Source organism: Chanos chanos, chromosome 8 (genome assembly GCF_902362185.1).
Source record: "Chanos chanos chromosome 8, fChaCha1.1, whole genome shotgun sequence".
Classification (NCBI taxonomy): Eukaryota; Metazoa; Chordata; class Actinopteri; order Gonorynchiformes; family Chanidae; genus Chanos; species Chanos chanos.
The window spans coordinates 23,158,332-23,185,817 of NC_044502.1; the positions used below are offsets into that span (position 1 = coordinate 23,158,332).

General features: G+C 39.4%; 1 protein-coding gene across 1 annotated transcript in view; it reads left to right on the plus strand.

The window, feature by feature from the left end:
* The first annotated feature begins 5,045 nt into the window (after positions 1 to 5,045).
* The window catches only part of nectin3b (nectin cell adhesion molecule 3b), a 48,239-nt gene continuing 25,798 nt past the window's right edge, over positions 5,046 to 27,486 (plus strand). The window contains exon 1 of the mRNA XM_030782987.1: positions 5,046 to 5,139. Within this exon, the coding sequence (XP_030638847.1) occupies positions 5,046 to 5,139 (94 nt within the window). The remainder of the gene's footprint in view (positions 5,140 to 27,486) is intronic.

Genomic DNA, 27,486 nt, shown 5'->3' on the forward strand with positions numbered 1-27,486 from the left:
GTTTTTTTGTACATACAACATGCCCCAGGACAGTCTGGCAGATGTATCTGACATGTAAATAAATGTTTTATTGGTACTTTTTGTCAGCTGTCTTATTTTGAGAGTAAGTATGAATATAATATATAATTATGAATTCATGGTTGATATTAGGTTGAATTCAAGTAACTGAAACAGTCTGAAAAAGACGCCTTTTTGCAACCAAATTTAGATGTTGAGGGACATGTTTTTATAGACGTCTTTTCAACGACATGAAAAAGACAGCCTTTCACTTTTCAACCAAATCTCAACATTGCTGAGATGTCAGGCGAAGTCATCTTTCCAACATATTTCCAATGTCTTTTTTTGAATTTTTGCTGGGTGGGAAACACCTTCTCAAAAATAAAGGGCTATTACAGTTTATTTCAAACATCATCGACTAAAACCATCCACTATGTGCCCCTGCCCTGCAACAACCTGCAAAAGAAATGCTATAGCCAGGCCCTTTAGGGTAAGGCAAGACAAGGCAATTTTATTTGTATAGCACATTTTATACACAAAGGCAAATCAAAGTGCTTTACATAAAAATAGATCAAAGAACAGAGCATGGAAAAATAAAAAGATAACGTAAACAGTACAAAAAGCATAAGAGTACAAACAGTAAAATCCATTAAAAAAGTCACAGTGTGCTTAAGAGTCAGAGTGCAATTATTAACAGCACTTAAAAGCAACAATAAAAAAAAGTAACTATAGTAACTTTATCAGTAACTATGAGCATACCTACATAAAAAAAAATAGCAGTGACCAGTAATTTAACCTCTGTTAATCATATGGCTCCAAGCTAATTCCACTTTAGGTAGATTCTAGTTTGCTGTTGTTAGTAGAATGCTTTTTAAAGGTAGGACAAGTTACATTTTAATACTGACCTTCATATTTTTTTGCTTCGCCCTATACAGTGATCAGACTGGCACATGAGCTGTGTATTTTTACTACTGGGTTAAATGCAGAGGATAAACTCACTACCCATTGTTCACAGTGTGTGTGTGCGTGCGATCACAGAAATTTACATTTACATTTACAATAACGGAGGACTTGTTGGTGAAATGTGGACAACTTGACTGGCAGTTTACTAATCTCAAAATCACATTTCAACAGAAATTCTAAACCTCAAATCAATAAATATTTTTGAAGGTAGATTAAACCGTATGAAACTTTGTAACCACTTAAATTTTAGGGTGCCATTCACAGAATCAAAATCAATGGCATTCAACCCCCCTTCTTCCAGCAATTTAACAATGTCGCCCTTTTTAATATCATGATGCCTATTTTCCCAAATAAAATTAAAATTAATCTGGTTAACTGTCACATTCAGGGACAGCCAGAGAATAGGCCGGGTATATAAATCTTGATAGGGCTTCCATTTTAGATAGCAGGGTCCTTCCAAATATGAATAAGTCCCTTTGTAACAATGAATTCAGAATCACTTAACTCTTGTTCTAAATATTTTCAATATTGGTTCTCTCCAGAACTGAAATCCTTAGAAATAGTAATCCACAGATATTTGACTTCATTCTTAACTAGTATGCCTTGAATAGATATTAGCCTAAAGGGTGATCATGGATTGCCATCAATACACATTTGTTCACGTTCAAGTACAACCCTGAGGCTTTTGAGAAGAGGGAGACAACCTTTAAAGCTTTTGGTATTCGCACTGCATTCTTTAAGAACAGGGTTGTGTCTTTAGCCAACTGACTTATAACCAATGGACCTCCCATAACATTCAGCTGGTGTACATCATCACAGTGCTTGATCATAATTGCTAACACCTCTGCAACCGTAATGAAGAGGAGGGGTGAAGTTGGGCAACCTTGACGTATTCCCCTCTTCATTTTGAACCTTTTGCATGTCCCCAGAGGTAGCAACACTGAACTATTTATATCTCTATATAACATCCCAATCACCTCCCGAAAGCATTCACCAAAGCCAAAGTGTTCCAGTGTTTCCAAAATAAAAGGATGTTCAACTCTATCAAATGCTTTACAAAAATCTAAAAACAAAATGAAACCATCATCCTCAATTCTATCTCCATAATCTAATATGTCTAATACCACTCTGATATCGTAATGAATGGAACATCCTTTGAGGAAGCCAGTTTGAGACTCACTAATAACTAGTGTCATGCCCACTTAATCTATAGCCAATGATATGGGTGAATAATTTATCATGTTATGGGTTTTAGGTTCTCTCTCTATTTTTTATCTTTTCTAGATTTGGGGATAAGAGCTATGAACCCTTGTTTCATAGTAGGCATCAAAATCTTATTTGTAAAACATTCCCAAAAAGCACAAAACAGCTGTTCCTTTATGTCTTCCCCCCAAAAATTGAAGATAATCCATCTTATCCTGGAGCCTTTCCTAATGAAATTCCTTTGACAGCTCTGTCCAGTTCCTTCATTTCAATCTCAGAGTCAAACAGCCTTCTAAAGTCTGTACTGATAGTAGGAATGTTGGTTTTTATGTTTTCAAAAAGGGCAACAAAATCTTCCCTGGAGTAAGAGGAGGAATATAGATCTGTATAAAATCTATAGACCTCTTCAGATATAAATTTAGAGTCTGTACATTCCACATTATTAATCATGAGTAAATTAATCATATTCTTCTCGTCTTCTTTTTTTCCAAACCACAGAAATAAGCAGTATTTTTCCCCTTCTTCTACCCATTTGGCTCTGGACCGTATAAAAGCTCCATGAGCTCTCCTCAGATACAAACAGCTTTCGACTGAAGATTTATGAATGTAGCCCTATCTGTCTCTGACATTAGTGCCTTCTTACAGCATTCATCAATATCTTGAGTTCACCAATCTGAGTTCACGTTCCCTTATTTCTTTACTTCTTTTTTTTTCCCCAAATGGAATCGAAGTTTGTCTGACCTTAAACTTAAAAAGAAATCTACTGCTGTAGCTCCCAATTGTCGAATCAAATTTGATCTCTAACATTAAATTCTTGATTATGTTACAGTCTTCTTCGCACCTCAGATCAGCATTAAACTTCCAATGAACATTCCTCTCATTAATTCTTGTTTTTGGTTTCAGTTCAAGGTACAATAAACAGTGATCTGTTAAAGGTGCACTTGAAATAGATACCTCTGAACAATATTCTGCAACTTCAGGTGTTGATAACCATAAATCACTTCTAGATTTGTAACTTCCATTAGGCTTTACCCATGAAAACTGTCTGACGGTCGGGCTCTTGTTCCTCCACATATCAACAAGTGAGTGGGTATTACTAAAATGAAATAGTATTGGTTTGTAATGGCGATTGGTAAACTTAAATGGGCACCTATCAAACCAATCATCATATTAAGGTCTCCCCCAAATAAATAAAATCAAGTTTGTAAAGGTCCTTATACTGAGTAATAACTTAAGGGATCTCTGACAGCAAAATCCTATTTTGACTGGTATTATCATAACCATAATTTTTCATTAAATTAACAAAGGAGCCTTCTATGTTCAAGACAACTGCCAACCAAAGTCCATCTTCATCTGCCTTGTATGTAACTAAATTACCTATTAAAACAAATAGCAACATGCGTGGATCTATTAGAGTCATGACTGAACAGTATCTTGTCTCCCCACCGACTCCTCCAGAAGATGAAGTCCGAAATGCATGAATGAGTTTCTTGTAGGAGAAACTCTGTGTCTTCTGTCCCTTACAAAATAGCAAAACAGCTTTTCGTTTCACTTTATATTTGAGACCCCTTGTATTCAATGAAATAAAAGGTTTTCAAACAAACCATCTGCTGGTTAACCTCGCAGCAGCAGTAACCGTACAACAATTAAACAAACGAAAAGTAGCTTTCTTTGGCTGTAAAACGAGCAGGACTTTCTCTTTAAACAATATTTCCCCACATAACTTTTCGCTTAACTTGTATATCAGTCAAAGTATTTCTCATTATTTGTCTCCAGCCTGAATGCGGTGACCATTTATGAAACCAAATGCACTGCGGAAATGTCTTTTCCCCAGCCTTCTTTGCCTGACTAATACGGGGCCATAAGGCTTCTCTTGCCAACCTGTCCTCCTCTGTAAGATCCTCCACAAACTTGATCCCCGTTTCTTCGCAGACCCTCGACTCCTTAATAAGATTCCAAAATGCATTTCTGTGCTGTCGTCATGTAAACTGGACGATGATATAGCGCGTCCCTTCTCAACTTTCCGACCGACACGGTGGACTGTGTCCACGATATCACCCAATTTCGTCTCCCAGTGGGGTGCTATCTTGCTGAGAAGTTGAATTACATCGCTCCTGGTTTCCTCGTTCATTTTCACCTTCATCCCTTTGATTCTGGAAATTCCATCTCCGTTTATATCGATCTTGTTCGCTTGACCTCACCTTTAATTCAACATTCTCTAACTTTAAGCGCTCCACTTCTTTTTCCACCTCTGACACACTCATTTTTCAATCTTTCACCTCCGCAGCACTGAACCCAGAAGGTTTGGTTAAGCTAGCAATCAGGGCACAGTTTTGCTTTAGGTGCGTGCTGACTACCAAGTATAGTGGAGAATTTGATACTTCATCCTCGTTTGGTCTGGCCACCTTTCGAACATATGCCCCTTTAGATGGGGTGTAGGTAATGAGAGCTGACACACATATCCCCCAAACTTCGTTTATTACCGCTGGTGTAATCAGTATCCATCGGGTCCAACTTGGCATAGCCATGTTCCACCTTTAAGGAAGGTGAAGAAGTGCCTTGTCCTTGTCTACACTCTGACCGGGACACTTTATTGTTGTTCTCTCTACTAGAAATACTTATAGTATCAGGGATAAAATCCAGTAAGGATATCGAACCAATAAACGTATTTAGAGGAATTTGCACAAGATAGTTTTTCTAGTACAACCGCTTAGTCCGCCATCTTGCCGGAACCCAATTTGAGAGATCCTTATCAGGTGTGAGTCTACCCCCTATTCCACAGGAAGGTAGTGGTACAGTCCAGACGCAAGCTGGTCCCTATGGAGTTGTTGCTGAGGAGGTTTCTTAGTTTGAAGAGGCAACGACTGAATACGGGTGGGGATATGGCGCTAAGAATGTCTGCGCAGTATGTTAGGAGTTACGCATTTCATCTTGGACTAAACGCCTCGATTCTGTCACTTCTATGTGCTTTATCAGGTAGGATTTAATGTTGAAGTTATTTCTCCTGGATAACAAACACAACTGAAGTTTCCTGAAATCGAATGTTTTCAGAAAAGTGCTGAGCGTGCCCCAAACACACAGGGATGATTACATTCGAGTCCACGTATAGCACTGCAAATGTCACTTTTGCAAGGGCTTCGAATCAAAGTTCTCCGAGTTACAGTTTATCCTCTCTTATTTCCAGCAATAACAACTATTTGGTTTTTCGAAAGCTTTTTACGGGATGAGTGCACATTTTGTGTTTGACCATTCTCCATACTCAATGTGAACACATTAGCCAGATCCAATGGAATCTCTTTAAGCTGGTTGTGATCTCAGCTGCCATGGAAACACTCGCTTGGAAACTACCAGAGGAATAGCATTTCACAGACATTTGTAACAGGCCAAGTAGTCATTTCCTAAGAAATTATCTTAAATTCAGGGACTTAACTGCCGTTTTTAGGAAAACAGGTTTTTCAGTATTTGCCATCATTAAACCATGGCGTAAGATTTGGCCGATGTGAGCTAACATTTGGCTAATTAAAATCTTCTAGATAACTGACGTTATGACGAAGCAGTTAGCATGTACACAGCTAGAAGAAAAGACTGTAGCTATAAAAGAGACTATAAAGAAAGACTAAATAATGATTTGGAGAAAACTAAACCAAAAGTTTGACTAGTTTCATTAGCTGTCATATTAGATCGCACCCGCCACTTATACTTGTTCGAAGATGTTTTGAGACGGTTTCTTTTGTGTAAGAGTTAGAAGCATAACAGTTGGTCGATGCAACGTTTACTCACGTCAATGCAAGAACCCCAACCGCAAAGAATAGTTCGCCGTCCTTCCCCTGGACCTTGTGTGGGGGGGGGGCTGAGCGCCCTTGAGTCTGATGGATTCCTGTCCGCCGAGTGTGAATTCATCTATTGTTCAGCTTTGCATTCCCACGCTGCGTTGTGTTTGTTAGGCTTTACGAAGCAAAAATAATGTGGACACTGGCCGCCATGCCCTACAATTAACGCCAGGTAAACATTGGTGAACCTGGTTTCCTGGTGAACGCAACAATCATCGTGTCCTTAATAGATTCAGCTGGCTAGAAGGGAAGCATCGACACTCGCTTTCGGTTGGTTATTTATTTATTGAGCTTCGTGTGACAAGAAACCTCTTATCTCCATTGACCTTTTCAGATAAATTAGTGTAAAAAATACTTCTCGTTGTGTCCTGAGCCTTTTATCTACGACTGATGATTCCAGATCCATCAAGGTTCTGACCTTTTGGTTCTGGGGTCAGACACTGTGTCTGTAGCACTTGATCAGGGAGTCCAGGTGTGTGTTTCCATGCTTCTCTTCACTGACCTAATGCAGGGGGGATGAAGGAAAAGGAAGGCAGAGAATAATAGTTGAAATAGCAGACCAGAGGTTTAGGCCATTATTCCTGTGTGGCATCACTACATTTTCTGAACACCTCACTCTGTGGCTATAGGTGCTTTCGCACCAGAGGAACTTTTCCATAGTTATTAGAACTGTTGGAGAAAGTACCCCCTTTTTCACACGTTTGCACCGCAAGAACATAAGTCTCCGTGATTGCGCGCACACACACTGTGAACAGCGAGCAGTGCATTTAACCCATCCAACACACAACAGACACAGGAGCAGTGGGCAGCATTCCTCTGCGCCTGGGGAGCATTAGGGGTGGATGTTGGGCCTGGGAATCGAACCGGCAACCCTCCAGTCCTAAGCCCGGTTCTCTAACCTTTAGAACACGGCTGCCTGCTTTAGACCAACATAGAACGATCATAGTTCTTAGAACGCCGTTTTGAGAATAGGTACTTTTGCAGAATAGGAACCTTGTGACGTAGGTATACGATGATTGCAACCGCCATTTTTAAAAATATAGTCTTAGAACGTTTTACATTTAGTTTTAGATATTCAGGTTTAAAAATGTCTTAAAAATGTCTGGAATTGTAGGAGGGGAGACATGTTAAGTTTTTATGTTTTATTTTACCGGTATTTTATACCCCCAACAATGACCATTTCCGCAACATCCAATGTATATTTGTATGTCAAAAAGGTAGCGTACACTCCACTTCGGTTGGTGCTTGTGTGGCTGTGATCGCATTTTAACCTAGAATAAGAATGTGTTAATCCAGCTTACGATTTTAGGGGTGCAGCGGGGAAAAAGGAAAAAACCAAAAACACGACGCTGCGAGCAAGCATCAGGCACAAGCGCTAGGCTTGCACCCGAAAAGTACTATGCCCATCGAGTCATTCATTGCTACCGCAGTGTGCTACCGCAGTGGTAAATGCAGGGGGACATTTTTTTTCCCATTGGACTGGGTCTGTTGCCATACAGTTTTATTTTCGTTACTGAGAAGGCAGTTATGTTATCTAATGTACACTCAATATTTCTGTCATTCAAATTCAATAAAACTCATTAATTGTGTATACTGTAGTCTAGTTTGTCAATTGCTTTTGCCGCAGTAACGGTATTTTTTTTTTCCTTTTAGAGGTATTTAAAAGGTCTTAAAAGTTATTAAATTATTACTTAAAAATGTGCAGCTACCCTGGTTGGCCATGTAAACAACAGCTCTTAGCGTGGCGTTCCTATACCACCGTTGGCCGGCTTACGCCACTTCGGCATTCCTACTGGCGGTGCGAAAGCCAACAGAAAAAAAGCCCTAGAACGTATGTAGTTCTAGGGGAAGCTCCCCAGGGGGTAGTTCCTATCGAATGAGACCCTAGAATTGTTCGGTCTGAAAGTGCCTTATGTCTCACTCAATTGTTTTTTTCATGCAATGAAAAAAACAATTGAGTGAAAGTGCCTTATGTCTCACTCAATTGTTTTTTTCATTGCATGAATTGCTTTTTCACTTGGCAAAAAGTACTACCCATTTTTGTTCTGAAATTTCACAGAGTTGCTACACCCAAGTTCAGACCGACACAGTGTTGCTCTTTTCACTTGTGTGTAAAATTGTGTAAGAGTTTAGCACCAAAAATCTCTAAAGGTCTTGCTGGTCTCTTACCACTGGTTGCTCCTAGGTAATGTTTAGCACAGAGTTGTGGATGTGTGTTTCTTCTGACTCAGAGTTGTGCCTGTGTGCCTGTTGACTGCAGGGCACAACCAAAGATTTAGACAGGTGTTGAGTGTTCACCAGGGGCCAGTCAGTGTAGACACAGAGACACACTATCAGCTCCATCCAGCTATGACCTGCTGTGCATCAGGATCATATGTAATGAATAGAAGTACTGGATGTGAGCCTTGATATTGATACTGCCAGGATCTGAAAATCATCCAGAAACTCACTGTCGGCTAACTCACTGTCAGCTAACTCAGCATTGGCTAACTCGGTGGTGGTTAAATACTGTTGAGCTTTCTGAGGACTGTGACAGGAGGCTGAATGGACTGTGGCAATTGTTTGAAGCAGGGATCTATATCTTTTTTTTTTTCAAATTTTACATTACTAACAGGAAAAGAATGAAATTCTTGGTATTATTCTTAATTCTGCATGTCTAAATCTTTGTTGAAGGTATGGCTTTAAAAATACTGAGGGCATTTTTTGGCTTCACCACTATTCTCACTAGGGAGCAGTGGGATCTAAGGGTCAGAAAATCAAAGTAGAATGTGATGATACAAAAAACCCCTGAAATCACTGTGCGCTTTATTAATGACAGTCTGTGGCTGAAAAGAAAAAGACTGTTACTGTCTTCTCTGGTAATGTTGTACAGCTGCAGTCTGACACTGTGTACTGTGTGATCATTAGGGATGAAACAGTATGAAAATTTAATATCACGATTATAGTGACCAACATTATCACGGTTACCAGTATTATCACAGTATTGTTACAATGTGCTGAAAATGTTCAGAAAGTACTGATACCGTGATTGACGATAAAGTACTGATAAAAACATAGCCAATACCTTATGTAAACATATGAAAACCATATCAAATATGCAATGCATTGAACAAAATATGTTGGTTGGGTGACTAAACTACATAATGTGTTATCGTGGGCAAATAGAGTCTTCAGACATATGATCAGTACAGCAGCAGGACAAAACAGAGAACAGGGCTCAAAGCCATTATTATTATTATTGTTGTTATTATTATTATTAGGCCCATTACTGTTATTGGTGCTAAATACTCACATCAAAAGAAGATGATAGGCTAGCCTACATCTATTCAGTTTGTTGAAATGAATTAATGTACAATAGTCTACTAGGTCTTTTATAGATGACTTTACTTTCTCAGGCTGCAAAAACACTTTAAAATTAAGTGCAGATATGTGTTTTAAAATGCAAAAGTTAAGCTGCCTGGTCAAACATTCCCATGCATGGCTCCAGTAGCTTAAATGAGCTTGGAAGGAAGACAATAATTTTCAAGTGAGGACGCTGAAAAATCTCCGGAGCGCTGTCACTTCTTTCCGCCATGTTTTCATTGACACAAAAACAAACCCACGTTGCATGCTGCGCCTGCGCACCTGCGTCAGGGAGACTGTTGCTAACTTTGGTTGATGATGGGCAGTATTTCACGTGAGTTTTTCAAAGCGCGATAATCAACCACTGTTTTAACAATATTTAAAATTTGAAATGGTAATATTAATCGTCGCGAATTTTACCATGGTTTACCGTGAAACCGGTAACCGTTTCATCCCTAGTGATCATCATAGGGACTTGATGTATATTTACATAGCAGGTGTCAAAATCCATCCTGTCTGTGTGTGTGTGTGTGTGTGTGAGAGAGAGAGAGAGAGAGAGAGAGAGAGAGAGAGAGAGAGAGATATTTCAGATGGAATTACCCGGACTTTCTTTCCCAATATTTGAGAGTCCTGATCAATGCACGCTTTGAAAGGTAATCAGGGAATTGATGCATTAGTGGTGATAATTATTTAATCTCTCTCTCTCTCTCTCTCTCTCTCTCTCTCTCTCTCTCTCTCTCTCTCTCTCTCTCTCTCCTTCAGTGTTGCTGTCCTCCTGTGTCCATACTGAGTGTAGTGTATGTGCCCAAGCTATTGTTTATATCTCAACTGAGTTTCTAAAGAATGCAAAATGTGGCCATAAATGAATTTTTTAACATGTATAGTTTCCCCCACTTAATAAACATACAGGAAGTGAGAGGGCATGAAAATCTACCTCTTAAATTGGTTTTCACATTAACAAAATGACCAATGCCCAATGTTGTTGTCGCCTCAGAGATATAGATGTGCCATGATTAATTTAATTTCCATCAAAAAATATTCTAAAAGGGGCAGAAGACCTGTTTAATTAGGGAGGAGTTGTATGGATGTGGTGGTCACTGGTTTTGGAGTAGAGATTTGTTCCAATCTGTGACAGAGGGGAGCAGGAGCTAAATAAGGAATGATCTCTTCGTATGAAGCTTTCCCTCTTGGCTCAGAAGTGCTTGATGTCTAGTCTAGTCTAGTGCAGCTCCTTTAGTGTTATGTAGTGCTTATTTCTACATATAGCATTAAGAACCGTGACTGAGGACCACTGTTCACTATGTCCTCATTTCAAAGTTATAAATGAAATTGAAGCTCAGCTTTGGTGTCTCGAGCAACCACAAACAAAAGATCGTTGATGTCTCCTGGGTAGTGTTAGGGATTCCTCTCATTGATCTTAGGGTTATGAATTCTATAGAGCCGATGTGCAGAGTGAATGTGAGCCCTGACTGAATGTGACTATGGTTGGAATGTAGATGTCTGTAGAAAAAGAAGTGCTTTATTTTTCACACACACACTGAACAGTGAGCAGTGAAATGGAGGCTCTCCATTTAACCCATCCTAACACCAGTGAGCACACACACACACACACACTACGAGTTAGGAGCAGTGGGCAGCCGGTGCGTGGGGACCAACTCCAGGTCTTTTTGCCAGTGCCCTGGTCAAGGTCACTGACAGGAATACTAATCCTAGCATGCATGTCTTTATGGTGGGAGGAAACCAGAGCACCTGGAGGAAACCCTCGCAAAAACATGGAGAACATGCAAACTCCACACAGAAAGGACCTGGGTCAACTAGGCTTTGAACCCAGGACCTTCTTGTTATGAGGCAACAGAGCTAACCTGTGAGCCACTGTGAACCCCATATCTATGCCCATTGTCTGTATTTAAACAGACAATCTACTGATATGTACAGCTATATAAACACTTGTTGCAGTCTTGCAGAACAGTGTTGTGTCCGGTTATTTTAGTTTCTCAAGTCTGACTGGCTCCCCTATTAGTCTCACACACAGACATACATACAGTCACTCATGCTCTCTTCCTGTCTTTCCTCTCTGTGTGTCCCTCTTTTCCTATGTTCTTGCACTTGTTTTTTTTTAATTTCTTCCATTAGAAAATGAACATGTGCTGGCTTTGTGGTGGCGCTGACAATGACGTTATGACAAATCAGCTTGTTTCAGTCTAAATTTTCCACACTTAACCCTAACTTTATAAACACCACCGAGCTCTCAGAAAGGTCTGAGGAGGTCTGGGTGACAACCAGAAACAGACAGTGTGTGTTTCAGCGCTGTCTGGCCTGCCACATTCACTGAGAACTAGGGCTGCCCCTTAATAGTAAACCAAACCGTTAGTCGGTGAAAAGATTCTTAGTCAACCAAGTTTTCATTGGTCGGTTTGTCATAGGGGAAAAAAAACACATAAAACCCCTCATTCTCTATTTGGGTGCGACAGAGTATTAAGGCCACATCGAGGGATTTTTTTTTTGAGATTTCGAGAATAAGGTCATAAAATTACGAGAATAAAGTTGTAATGTTACAAGAATAATTTAATAATTTTACGAGTAAAAAGTCATAATATTACAAGAATAAAGTCGTAATTTTAGGCTACGTGTTATTTTACAGGAGAAATATCAGAAGAGAAGCCTGCCGCCTGCATTAATGAGGAACGTGGAGCATCTTGTGAAGTTATGCTTTAGTATAGTTTTCATAAATAACAAATTAGCCTACATCAGCATCATATTATCATATACGACTGTTCGTTGCTGGAAATATATTTTCCTATTTTTTTTTCCTTGAAATTTTATGATTTTATTCTTGTAATATTATGACTTTTTTCTCAATTACAAATTAATTCTTTTAATATTATGATTTTATTCTCGAAATCTTAGAATTTTTTTTATGTGCCCCTAACACTCCATCATAGTTCAAGAGCTGCGCCTTGTAGTTAAAAAGTTATTAGACTGTCGGGCAGGAAATCACCCAAAGTGTGGGATCATTTTGAGTGTATAAAGGACGACCACAAGAAAGTGACATGCAAACTCTATGCAAGTATTCACCTATCATTCGTCATCCTCAAACATGTCTTGTAATCTGAAATATATAATTAGTCTAACGTTATTATCCATTACGCTAAATGGCTTAAGTGTCTGCCGGCATGGGAGAACCTGTCGGATGTCGCCGCCACTCAGATACTTCAGTCCCTTTACTTTACCTGGTGTAAGCAGTTTTTAAGAAAACAAATGGGATATTGTCCATTTTTAAGCATTTATGTGCATCAGGTAGTTATGAAAGAGGGAGATATTTAGGCTACGCTGCGTGCATGCGCTTGTAAAATTACCGTTTTGTATTTCTCTGTAATGTAGCACAGGGTTAGCAATGGTATTCGTAACATTCTTTGTCAGCCCTGGAACTCAAACCTTTTTCTGATGTCCCAGAATTATATATTTAAATAAATAATAAACTGTAAACTAAATCATAAATTAATATCATAAATGAACAATGACTAGTCAACTAATGGCTTGAAGTAACGACTTCTAGTCAACTAGGAAAATCTTTGGTTGGGGGTAGCCTTACTGAGTGTCTTTGTCATTCACCAGAGACAGCTGTTTATGGCAAGATGATGTTTAGCATTGTGACTCAGATCAGACATAATGTGCTTATAACTTTCTGGGAAGGATTCCTTTTCCTCTGACTGGAGCAGTGTTTGAGAAAAAAGTGTTATATGCATCCAGTAAACGGAAATGCCATCCTAAATTGTTACTTAATCTGTGTTGTTTGTGTGTGTGTGTGTGTGTTTGTGTGTAATGGGTTGTCTGTTAAAATGAGAGCATTGCAAGTGTAGTGTATTAGCAATAAGAGGCTTGGCCTACCCATTCCTGTAATATGCAAAATGTTTTCCCAACTGTTCACAAAACCATCATACGTTTCCTTGAAGCAGTCATGAATAAACCCACTGACTTCTTTGCTTGTTTTTCTTTGCTTGTTTGAAGTTTTAAATCTTTATTCCTCCTCTCTCTTGATGTACTGACATTTACTGTCACATTAGAAAAGCATGGGGTCTGGGTCCAGAGTTACGAGGTCAGCTGAAACTTTTGAGAAGAAGTAGATTATTTGTGTTTTGGTTCTTTTATTGTCTTAGGAGCAGTCTCACTATGGAAGCAACATCAGAGACTCACAGAGATCAAGTGTTGCCAAATTCTCAAATTCTCTGAACAATTGCCTGCATCTCTGTGTTGGAAAGAAATTGTTTGTGTATGAAAACTGGTGATAGCCACTTGTCTCCTGCCTTTACTGTGAGGTCACCACGTGGACTTATTTTCCCCTCAGACATACTGTGCAGCCTGCTCAGTTGTATTAACCACTGGACAGAGCCAGAGTAAGGTCTCTGGCATTTTTAGCTGTGTTCACACCATTGCCATGGTATTCTTCACCTGTTGCCAAATTCCACGCTGCCTTTGTACTTGTTTGCAAGCCTGGACCTTTTATGTAGATTTAGTTAATGTTTATTTTATGTTTAATAAGAATATAAGTGTGTTTTGGAGAGATGGCCACAGTGTCAGATGTTACAGTGTAGTTTGTATAGTCCAGTCAGGGACAACATGAGGTGAGGTGCTTTCTTCATTGCAGACTGTTCTACCACTTATATTAGAGTCCATCATTCCCAGCTATACCGTAGGGCAGGGGACCTTTGCAGATGAATGTAGACAAACCTAATGTTCCCACAGTATGTGAATTTGCATTACACAAAATTTGTTTAATTTAATTTTAAGATGCACATTCCAATCTTGCTTCCATTGCTTGTAGACCTTAAGCTTCAACATTTTCTGACCCCAAATTACTTTCACATAGCACTCCCTTCTCCACTTTTCTCTTTTAAAGAGGAAATCCAATTTCTTTGCAGGTTTGCCAGACCCACTTGTATTTGAAGCTGAGAGATTAAGCTGAAACACAAACACTGTTTCTCAGTGCTGTGTATGTATTCCATGCTGCTCTAGTTTTTTCTTGCTATTTACATAAACTTTTGCTTTAAGATTACTGTATGTTTGTATGCTTAGGCCTATACAAACACACCCACATGCTTGACAGTGAGTAGGCTAATTTTCTAAATTTTTCTATTGTTACAAGTTCATGACAATCATATTGATTGCTGGCAAAATCACACCCTAGACCCATACATCACTCAAGTACAATAAGCTCTCTTGCACTTTCTATAATCATTTTCACCTTTACATTAAGGCCACTTAGCATAGATTAAAATAATGGAGACTTTGTATATATTTTACTCATTAATAATCAAGAGCATTAATACAAATACAACAAATGCTTTGTCATGTTAATATATTTGTAGTCTAACTGTATTGCGCCCTAACTTGAAACAACATGTGGGAGAGAATTCTCAGCCTGGGCCAGATATGGCTGAATCCCAACACCACACTTTTTCTCCAATGTTACAACTTCAGTAAAATTCAAGAACAGCCAAAGTCTCGATGAGTCTGATGCAGTATACGTTTATTGCATGTATTCAGAGCATTCAACAAACGGAGCCGGGCCTGGAAGTGGCTGACTAACTGGCACACATCACCTACAGTTATACAAAAATCATATCAAAGATTATCAAGACAGTCATCAGAGGACTTCCCACCTTCTTTGCCTATCTTGCTGGACACCATCATTTCCTAATGACGTAATCAGAAATTGACACCTTTGACCCAGGTCAAAAATAATTGAGGATATCGTCTGTCGTGCCAATGGTATGAGGAAATCTGGTTAATGGTTCACTGTGAATATTAGACTTAATACTAATCTCACTTTGCTGTAACCATAACCTTATTTTGGAACCTGAACCCAGTGAAATTACAGATATTCTGAAAAAGTCTAGTTATCGCTCAGCGCTCTGAACACTGAACCTAGGAATTATTTAGAATAACTCTTCATTAGCCGTACATATAATAAATAATAGCATTAAAGTAGCAGGTACAATAATACTCTTCGAATTCAATATTTCTAGCTAACTAAGTTCCTGGATCACCACGTTCAGTAACTTGGAAATAACTTATCACGTACTCGAAGAGTAGGAATACAGACGTACACGTTTAATACAACGATCAAATTCAAACGGTACAGAATGAATCTAATGTTGAATGAATTGGAAATCAGGTGGAATTTAGCACATCCGCTATACACACACATACAACAACATCTAAACTACTATCAAGAAGACAAACAATTAACGGTAGACAATATCCTCGTTACCTAAAGTATGTATGAATGAACAACTACGCAAGTATGAGGCGTTACTCGCGAGAAGGCACGCTTAACCAAAAGAACTACCTGAGTGATGTTCTAGTGGAGTTACTTACACACGAAAAGGGGTTGTGAGGAAGAGAGAGAGAAGGGATGAGGAAGAAGAAGAGCAGGCCCAGCCACGTTCAGGTATGAGAGACCGGAGTTACCGAGGTTGGCAGAAGGAGACCGTGAGCGAGACTTCGTGTCGGTGCCGGGAAAGTCTTTTAGCGTCGCGGATCTTCCGTAGCGGTGAGCCTAAGCCGATTCTTCGTGGAGACGAGCAGGACAGGACGGACGGACTTACATTACGGCTGATACAACCGGAGCTCAACTGGAGCTGAACCTTAGCGCAGCTGAACTGAACTCTGGCGCAGCTGATCCGAACTGAACTGTAGGATAGCAGAGAGTCTGGCCTTTTATCTGATTTGCAGACGGGGGGTGCCGCTATCCTTTTGGGGGTGTCTCTACCTCCCGAGGTGATCTAGTCTCCCTCGCACCTAAACGTTATCAGCATTTGACCAAATGGTCTGGGGGTTGCTGCGCTAAAACATTGAGCCTGGCGTCTGTTAGGTGTTACAGTGAGTTGTTCTGCTTTGGTATGCATTGGTCTTACACACAGGAGGCTTGGGCCATAAAAGAGAGAACTGGGATCAAAGGGGATAGGGATAGAGAGGTAGAGTGGGGGTGATAGAAATAGAGAAGGGTGAAAAAGAGGGAGAGAATTTACATAACTGCAACTTTAATTACTAAGAAACACTTAAGGTTAACAAATGTCCTTTTCTTTCTGAAAGCTGCACAATGTCTGCCCGACACGTCTTACATTGGCGCCTGCATTGATAAATGAACAAAGGTGAATACAAAGAGTTGTGTCTCACACTAACACCTGCAATGATAAAAAAATTAATGAGAGCTTGTTAGAGAATACAACGAATAAGTGAAGACGGTGTTTCATGCTATCGCTTATGATGATAAAGGATGAAAGGGCAACAAGAGAATAAATATAAACATCATTATACACTTAATTCACACCAGCTTGGTCTTGACTAAGAATAAATGAAAAATGCTGTTAGAAATTCAAAGAATAATTGAGAGCACTGTTTCAACTTATCTTAATGCCCTTGGCTATATTCTAACACAGTCTTCTCATTTTCTCCAAAAAAGGCTCACGCCACGTAACCTTGAAGGCCTGACCGTTTGCACTGTCTGCACAAAGATGAACTCAAAATACCTTTTTTATTCACCATTCACAGGTCACATCTTTATAAAAGAACTTCATCCATTTACCTTACCTAATATAAATGACTATATAGTTATGAATTCTTAAGGCAAAACTGATAATTAATCCAAAAGTGAATATGGCGATTAACAAACATTTTTTTCCTCCGACAAGCAGCCTATATACACATTGCCCAACTAAAGTAGCTTACAGCATCTGTAAATATGAGACTGCTTATCTAACATATTCTCCCTGCCTCTAAAAACATTTCATGCCTCGAGATGGGGGATACAGATTAATTTCTTGAGAGTCTCAACATTTCTTTCAGTGTTGAATGTGAGACATGGCCAGCACATTTTTCATAGGATACCCTCGTTTGGCTCATTGCCAAAGTATAGTTAAACTTTGTGTTCCCCAAGCAAGTTATAATTGTTCTGAAAATCCTTATTCATTTTTGTTAGCTTTGTTTGGGTGAAGTAAAAAAGCTAAGACCTATAGCAAATGGCCTGGATTGTGCAGGCATGCTATTTTCCCATGGTTACAATCAGTAAGCATGGTACAACTGGGATTCAAACCAGGTCCTTGGTACTGTGAGGGTCAGACTGTATCTCTCAGTCGAGAACTATTCTCAAGAACAGTAGGGAACTGTTCTTTTCAGGCCAATAGGACGACAAAAGGAGCTACATGTTTGCCAAATGGGAGCACTTGCTATTCATCGATGACTTGCACCTTATGCCTGACAAATTGTAAACAAGTCCTGTCTTCGGGAATCAAACACCCCAGGTGGAGCAACCTTTTAATGTCCTCAGTGGCAACAGTGTACTTGCATAACCAGCAGAGTACCTCCAGTAAAGAAGGGCCTAAAGAAGTAAGGCCTCATTCAAGTGAAGATCATGATGCTGAATGGTGCAGTTGAACTCAGTCCTATGCTTTCTGTCACCAAGTGACAAGGGATGAACTGAGGATTTGCCCCCCTTTGTGGTAGTCTCAGGTTAAAGTCTGGTCACATAACCTGCATCAAGAAGCTTCTCAATCTCAGTCTGAGGATTGTCTTGAACTGGGAGCAGTTGCTTAGAAACTATTCTGCACTGTCACAGTAGAGTCAAAAAGGGCCTAGTTGACTGTGGTTTGGAGGTTGACTCTGCTATGCCATCTTTATTCTGCTGCTGGTGGTGGATTGTGCCCACTGTCTTGCTGGTGGTGGTGGATTGTGCAGCTGTCTTGCACTCTCTCCTCTGCTCAGCTCTGTGGACTGGTGTGGACTCCTCTCCAGCTGGGTTGCAAATCAAGTCGACAGGACCATTCAAAGAAATCTATGAGAATAAGTGAAACATACGGTGCCAGTCAAAAGTTTGGACACACCTAATTCAATGTTTTTTTTCTTTATTTTTATTATTTTCTGCATTGTAGAACAATACTGAAGGCATCAAAACTATGAAATAACACATATGGAATTAGTAGTAAGCAAAAAAAAGTGTAAACAAAGTAAAATGTTAGTAGCCACCTTTGGCTTTGGTGACAGCATTGCACACTCTTGGCATTCTCTCAACCAACTTCATGAGGTAGTCACCTGGAATGCTTTTCCAACACACTTGAAGCACTTCCCACATATGCTGAGCACTTGTTGGCTGCTTTTCCTTCACTCTGTGGTTCAACTCATCCTAAACCATCTCAATTGGGTTAAGGTCAACTGGTTGTGGAGGCCAGGTCATCTGATGTAGCACTTCATCACTCTCTTTCTTGATCAAATAGCCTTTACATAGCCTGGAGGTGTGTTTTGGGTCATTGTCCTGTTGAAAAACAAACGATGGTCCCACTAAGCACAAACCAGATGGGATGGCATGTCACTGCGGAATGCTGTGGTACCCATGCTGGTTAAGTGTGCCTTCAATTTTGAATAAATTGCCAACAGAGTCACTAGCAAAGCAGCCCCACACCATCACACCTCCTCCTCCATGCTTCACGGTAGGAACCATACATGCAGATACCATCCTTTCACCTTCTCTGCATCTCACAAAGACACAGTGACTGGAACCAAAAATCTCAAATTTAAACTCATCAGACCAAAGTGCAGATTTCCACTAGTCTAATGTCCATTCCTTGTGTTTCTTGGCCCAAGCAATTCTCCTCTTCTTATTGGTCTCTCTCAGTAGTGGTTTAGTGGCCTGATTCTTGCAGTCTCCACCAAACAGTTGATGTTGATGTGTCTGCTACTTGAACTCTATGAAGCATTTGTGTAGGTTCTAATCTGAGGTGCCGTTAATTGGCGATTTCTGAGGCTGGTAACTGTAATGCACTTATCCTCTGCAGCAGAGGTAACTCTTGGTCTTCCTTTCCTGGGACAGTCCTCATGAGAGCCAGTTTTATCATAGTGTTTGATGGTTTTTGTGACTGCACTTAATGATTCATTCAGAGTTTTTGAAATTTTCCAGGTTGACTGACCTTCATGTCTTAAAGTAATGATGGACTGTTATTTTCCCCTATTTAGTTGAGTGGTTCTTGCCATAATATCGATTACTACAGTAATTGAGAAGAGATATTTACTGCATACCAACGCTACCTTGGCACAACACAACTGATGGTCTCAAACGCATTAAGAAGGCAAAAAATTCCACTAATTAACTTTTGACAAGCCACACCTGTTAATTGAAAACCATTCCAGGTGACTACTTCATCAAGCTGGTTAAGATAATCCCAATAGTGTGCAAAGCTGTCATCAAGGCAAACGGCAGATACTTTGAAGAATCTAAAATATGAAATACTTTGTTTTCTTTAACAGTTTTTTGTTTACTACATAATTATGTATGCATTATTTCATAGTTTTAATGTCTTCAGTATTGTTCTACAATGTAGAAAACAGTAGAAGTAAAGAAAACCATTGAATGAGTAGCTGTGTCCAAACTTTTGACTGGTACTGTATGTTAATGAAACAGTGACTGTGATAACTCAGCATGCATGATGTATGAGAACAACAGCAGAGCTCAGCCTCTCTGAGACTCCAAAATCCTGACTTGTAGTGGGTCCTAGTGATTGACAGTCAGCAGAATGGAACAGTGCTGGAATACCTAATGGCTGAAGGAAACTTGGGTCATACTGCTGAAGTGGAGCTTGAAGTGATGGTCATGGTATGAGTGGCCTGGTACTAGTTTGGCCCTTAATTAGCTGAAGCTCACTCATCACTTTGGAAAAGAGGGCCATTATTCTGTCCTCAAGTGGTGTACAACATTCATAAGTTCATGAGTAAAGCCAGCCTTTGTCTTCATAAGCTTAAACAGTATGGAATGCGGACAGCCTGCTTATGTGGGTTTTGACTGTGGGGCAGGTATAACTGGAGTGTAGCTCTCATTGAGGTGATGGAATGAGACTCTTAATATGTGGATTCAGCATGACAACCACCATGCCCTTCAGTGTCACTCACTCACTACATTCCAACCAGGCTTGCATTGTCATTGTCTTTAAGTTCCGTGCATCTCTGTATTGGTTTCCAGCTACTGTCTCAGGTTACTAGGCAGTACCAAGTTCACATCCCAGCGTTACTCCTTGCTTAGCAGGCATTGCCTAGACAGTGTTCTGGGAGGCTCTGTCTGAGAGGATTTTCTCCCCATCATGGCCTCAGAAACTCCTACTGGGCAGTTGGCTACCTGTACAGCTGCAGGAAAATCTAGGGAAATACTGTGGGCTTTCACATGTGCTGTATTTCTGTGGACATGCTTTTACACTAGCAGGTGAAAATCAGTTTTGGCTAACTTAATGTGACATTGGACGTTGCATCAAGTCCAACCTGTCCCACATCTGGGTCATGTAATGGAAAGAACTTATGAGAGTAGGCTACAGGGAATTTGTTTTGCCAAATGGCAATAAAACAGGGGAGGGGAATAAAAGACTATCCAATTCTAAATATGCTTCCTTGTGTTAGAACAGCTCCCATGTTAAAGTGTGTCTTTCTTCAGTAGTTTTTTTTTCTTTCTTTCTTTTTTCTTTTTTAGGACTGCATGTATCATAATAGCTGACAGAAAAGTGCTCATTAGTTAGTATTTGACCGTTTCTACCGTTATGATGTCTGAAGAAACATTTTGTGTTATCCTTCATTCCTCAGTCATCAGTGTCATATCAGTGATAAAAACCTTTCCATCATCATAACAGGCCATTATGCAGTGCACACAGCTTCAAAACCAGGGAGAGTGTGGAGATGGATGTTTCCTGAAATCTTTTATCATCTCAACAATTTTAGGCAGTTTATTTCCAGATTGTTAAGACTGCACTAGGAAAGCATCTGGTACCACTCTTGCCAGGTCTTGTCTCCACAAGATATGAGGCCAGTTACGGCAATGTCATCCACAAACCTTTAGCGGTTGACTGAAGCGTTGCTGTAGTCATTTGTGTGCAGTGAGTAGAAGAGGGGCAAGGGCACACATCCCACTGTGCTCAAGAGCTGATGGTCAAGGAATTTATGGTTTACATGTATAGCTTCACATACTGTTTGAGAGAACTTCAGTAATTCACTGTCTGATGGAGGTGAATTTGTTTAGCTGGGTCAGAGCATCCTGCGACAGCTCTGGAATTATAGTGTTGAGTACGTCCAGAAATAAGATCCTAGCATCAGTCCTTAAGGTATAAATTGTAGAATGAAGTACAGGCACATATTGACTATCAGTGCGATTACATGCAGGTAAACAATTTGATTTCAATCTGATTATAAACTTTACTTTGATAACCCAATGTATGTGACATTTTTTTAATGTGACTGAAATCCAATTTCATGAAATCTGAAAGAATAACTCAGAGCATTCTGTTTCTGTCTGATTAGAGCTGGCATGTAACTGATAAACTCCAACTGAAATCAGAGTATCATTTTGTACTTGCCTGGACTTTGACACTGTGTGGACACTTTAAATAGATTTAATAAAATTTAAACAGTTTACCATTACCCAATCTATGGTAGGCTGCTAACTAACTAGCATGGAGAGACACACCAACCATTTTTGGACAGAAGAGGAGATTATATTTATGATTACAGTTTTAAAAGAATTAATCAATATCTAGACAGCAGGAAGATCAGAAATGGTGAGCAGTTCAGAAAGGTCTCCCTCCAGGATTTCGAGGGCCTTTTCTGAGATTGTTGCGGCCTAAAATGCCTGATTTTATGGAGCTAAATTGGAGATTTTAAGTTTGGCATTGAAAAAAAAAAACAAAATTGGCATTTTTTAAAAAAAACTAAACTCAAAAACAGAACATTGGCATTGAAACACTGGTGTTGAAATTAACTTTGGGCACTGAAAAGATGTTTTGATGTTTTTTGTTTATTCTGATGTGCTTTTTCAGTGACAATCTTCTCTTTGTTTCTTCATGTAAGCCTTTTTCAGTGTGGAGTCCTTTTTATATGCTGCAAACCTTTTTTTGATGTCACTGCTTTTCAGTGTCAACTTACTGTCTCTGTTTTGGCATGTAAGAGGAGGGGTTTAGAGGGGAGGGTTAAGAAATGTTTTATTTGTATATATTTAAATGAGAAAATTGTCTCTGTCCCCGACCTAATGTATGCTCCGAGTCTCTCCAAATTCTCAACTTTATGCAAATAAGAACCACGCATGTGATGTGTTTGGTCTGTGACGTTCGCTAGAGAGGCGGGAGTAACAAAAAAAGGCTGACCAAGATGGCAAAAGCTAAATGCTACAAGTATCATGAAAACCTGCACATGATTAAAAGATGCATGGGCAACCATTTGTGTCCACATCAACACGGGTTGTTATTTACATGTTACATGAACTTAGTTGGGGCCAGAGCAGTATAAAAAACCTCTCTCAACAGCTCTGGTCCGGGCAAATAGACCACTGTAGACCTTCATGTAAGCACTCAAACTTTTGAGCTAGGTGACTTGCTTGCTGTTGTCACAACCAGTGGTGGAGGAAGTACTTAAACACTGTACTTAAGTAAAAGTACAAATAAACAGACAAAAATGTCCTCTAGTAAAAGAAAAAGTACCACATTAACCTTTTTGCTTGAGTAAAAGTAAGTAAGTACCTGCTTTTAAATATACTTAAAGTATTAAAAGTAAAAGTACTTGCTGAATGTATTCCCTAATGCAATGGCCTACAATATCTTTGTGTGCCTACTGTATGTATATTTTATTTAATACATCAACAGTATGGGCTGTGCCATTTTAATTAACAATGCTGCAGATGATGCTACTGATAACACTGCCAAACAATCTCTTATCAATTATTTGAAAGGTTATTGTTTTATTGTGTTTACCCTCTGTGACATGGTTCACACTTGGACTTACGATTCTGTGAATCAGAATTTCAGGGGTGACCTGCAGAGTTAAATGCCATTAAGCAAAATAAGAAAGAGGACTGATTATACCTTTGAAAGTTTTTATTTAACTGTAAATAAAACCAAACACAATATAACACAATGCAGAACCATTGTGTTATATTGACTGCAGTAAACACATTCAAGTCAAAGTTGTCTGCCTGAAAAAAGGGGCATTAAACACACCTAACAAAAGAATAGGCACTGATCCTAACACAGGATTTCAACATATTATCTATTACAAAATTTGTACTTTTGCCAGACTGTTCTTACAGGAGATGGAAATGAATGAGACATCACAGTGAAATTAGGCTGAAGCTGCTGCACCAGGCTTTGAAATCCTGACTGTTCCACTATTCCAAAAGGGTGCAAACCCTGGACAATGAAGTTTATCACTATATGGTCGATGCTGTTCTGAGAAACTTTGGTGGTTTCCTCTAGTTTTCGCTGCTTGCTGGTTGAAGTACCTTCACTGGACTCAGGTCCTTTCCTTTTGTTGGCAGTTGCTGTGAGTGCAAGGTATCGCTGGAGATGAGAGCTGTGCCTTCTCTGAAAATAAAAATGAAAATATACTCTTAATTAATCTTAATCCTAATTTATACAAATTATTAGATAAGACTAATAAAGAATCACACTTTGCCCCATTTTAGTCTGAAAAACAACGTTTGCACTATAACCCTACATTCTTCACACACTACACCTTGAAATGAACAACCCTGAAGGGCTGGGCTCTTTAAAGTAATTACTACAATGTTAATCCTGTCATTCTATAATACCAACTAATTTTAAACCTTAACTCTGAAGGAGCACAGGGCTAAAGAGCCCCTAGCCACACAAGCAACATAACCACCGCTGTTCCCAGGATCTAGCATCCAAGCAAACACCCAGGACCAAGACTACATTGCGTTAGCAACATGCATGTGTTACTTGCCAGTTAACGCTAGATTATAATAATTTAATCGTGTTTACTTGTTGCTAGTGGTGCATTTGAACAAGAGGCTAGCTAAGGTTACATAAGACTTCACTAACCTAAATTACTTTAACATGGAAAAGTCAGGTAGCGTTAAGCAATATGTTTCTTCAAATTTGACGGCGAATTTTTGAAAGCTAGTATCTTGTGTTTCGAGGGAGACAAAGATGGCACCGGAATCTCCATGAATCATTTTTAGAACCGATTATCTCAAACAACTCTTTTAAATAAGGCCATGGGTGGCGCATGTCTAATGGCTGAATCTCCATGGTGGCCTCTCTCGAATCCATTTTGGGTGTTTTATCACCGGTTAGTGCTGCTGCTGATGCTGCTCCGCTCTTGTTGAAGGAGGGTCTAACATTACCTACCCGTTTTGATTGGTTCAGTGGACCAATTCCCCTCTCGCCATTGATTACTTTAAAACTAACAAACAAACAAAAAAACTTAATGTGACTGTAACGTGTAACGCAACGCATTGTGGAAATGTAGTGGAGTAGAAAGTATAAATATTTGCTGTAAAATGTAGTGGAGTAAAAGTCATAAGTACCCACAACTAAATCTACTTAAATACATTTTTCATGTATCTGTACTTTACTTAAGTACAGTAACAAAGTACTTGTACTTCGTTACATTCCACCACTGGTCACAACCATGCCCCCAGAGCGAAATGTCACAAAATTCACAAGGTGTCTTGTTTAAGTCCAAACGCTTCCAGCAAACATTTTTTGAAAACAGCTCCATTGATCTCCTCTGCTTCCAGGATGGCTTTGTCATCACAGAGTGCACCTGGAACACTAACATCAACTAGCCAAAGTTAGCATTAGCAATGCTCCAAATGGGCGTCTACCAAACGGCACAAAGTAAAAAGTTAACTTTATGCCATCCTGGTTTATTTGGGGACAACAAAAATCAAAAAGACATACTTGTGATTTAGGTTGCCTATCCCAGAGGTGCACTCGGTGAAGTCGAGGATTACAGGCGGGGCTGTTTTCAAAAAATCTTTGCTAGAAGCCTTTAGATTCTGAGCATACGTTAGGTCTGGGACAGAGACAATTTTCTCATTTAAATATATGCAAATAAAACATTTCTTAACCCTCCCCTTTAAACCCCTCTTCTTCCACGCCAAAACAGAGACAATAAGTTGACGCTGAAAAGCAGGACTCCGCACTGAAAAAGGCTTACATGAAGAAACAAAGAGAAGATTGTCATTGAAATAGCACTTCAGAATAAACAAAAAACATCAAAACATCTTTTCAGTGCACAAAGTTAATTTCAACACAAGTGTTTCATTGCCATTGTTCTATTTTTTAGTTTAGTTTTTTTTTGTTTGTTTTGTTTTTTTCAATGCCAAACTTAGTCTCTGATTTAGCTCCATACCTGATTTCAGCTTTTTTAAAAACTGCAGTGTATGTTGTTTTGTTCTTAACCAGTTTTTTGCAATGAAATTGCAGGGGCAAGTGAAAACTATTTTTGCAATTATGATTTTTTTTTCTTTGGAATTATAATTGAATAATTCATTAAAAACTAAGGGCAACTTGTTCTAGTGATAACAAAACCACACTTTTATGAGTCTAAGTAACCTTAACAAAAAATCAAAAGGAAGAAGTGCACCTGCAGAGTATTTCACAGTATTCTGGGGTATTCCCCCGTATTCCACAGGGTATTCCATGCCATGTTTAAACATTTTATTTGAGACTATTACATTCCTAAACTATTTTCTTAATTGCACACAGACGCACAGTTTGTCACACAAACAGGAAAGCATGCCTCTGTGACTTGGTGCTAAACTACACTAACATTACCACTAACCATGCATATTTAATCCAACCTTGATTATTCAGCAAATAGATCTGGACGCAACAGCCTCTATCACAGCAATTTGTCTTGTCTGGTGTCCCTGTGTTTCAGCAATTCTCTGGGTGTGGTTTGCGGTAGAAAAGGGTTCATCAATCGATGACTTTCGTTTATGTTCCACCGCTACGTTGCATGTAGTGCAAAACCGTTTACCCACTGCTTTCATGCAGAACACTGGGGAATTGTCTTGCGTGGTTTGTTGGTAGATGTGAGGCATTTGTGTTGCACATGTCTGCATCTTCACAACATAAATCAAGTGAGTTTGGTGACGTATGGTTCAACGCTTCGTGCAAGGTACTGCTGTGGTTGGTGAAATTTGCTGGAAACTACGATAATTGGTCAAATTTGCAGAAAAGTTGCGTTGATTGGACAAAATCGCAAGGGCGCGCAGAACTCAAAACGATTGGTTGAATTTGTGTAATTGTTGTGATCATGAAATCGCGAAGTCCCGGAGGGACTGGTTCTTGCTATAATGCAGTGTTTCCCACAAGTCTGAAATATATTTCTGGCAGTAGCCAGCAGAAAGGCCCGGCATTACCTGCCGGCACAAAAATGTCTACTACATGTGACAAAGAACAAATAACAGGTCACCTTTAACACAATATTTTGATTTATTAAATGCTTTTCATTAATTTCACATAATATATTTCACAGGTCGTGTGCTTGTAAAATATCCAGCGTGTCCGCGTCTCTCGCTCTATGTTTCTCTGCAGAGCATGTGTGATTCAGGGTTTCCATTATCCAGTAATTACCATTTTTTTGCCTAGCAAAATTTATAAAAAAAAAAAAAACCTGATACATTTAAAAACTTTACGGTCAAAAGAGGAGCCTGGAGGAGAGAGTGACGCGGCTTATGCGCATCGCAAGCTGCAAAGACACATCAGACACGTTTGATTTCAAGTCGGCAGCAGAGGACTTTGATGCAATGAAAAAAGGAGAAAATGTTATCTGGTAGCCTATAGGCTACATCTGATGCCATGTGGGCCTAGCCTTTTTTTAAACATGCTACAGACATTACAGGCTACAGATGTCTTGTAATAGCCTACATTTTAGTGACTAATGTTGAGGTTTTGCTCAGTCATTACTGCTCATTTTGCTTAATTGTTACTGTTCATTAAATAGTCAAACTGATTTGAGGTTGTTGCCATTCTTTCGTCATCCTAGGTGTACATTATGTTTGCGTTTGTAACATAGACAGTTATTGAAACGTGACCGGCAAGTTTCATGCTGCGTCCAAAACCGCATACTAACGTACTAAATAGTACGTCAAAACAGTACGCCACCATTAGTAGTACATTCAAATAGTTTCAAAGTTTCAAGTTTTATTGTCATTTACTAGATAACAATGTAGACATCATTATCAGCAATGAAATTCTTGGGCTCGGGGCCAGCTCAACTTGCAAAGTGTAACAGTTAAATAACAATAAAGAACAATAAAGGTAAGGTAAATATAGGGGCACTATAGGGAGATTTATAAGGGAATATATATATGTACATG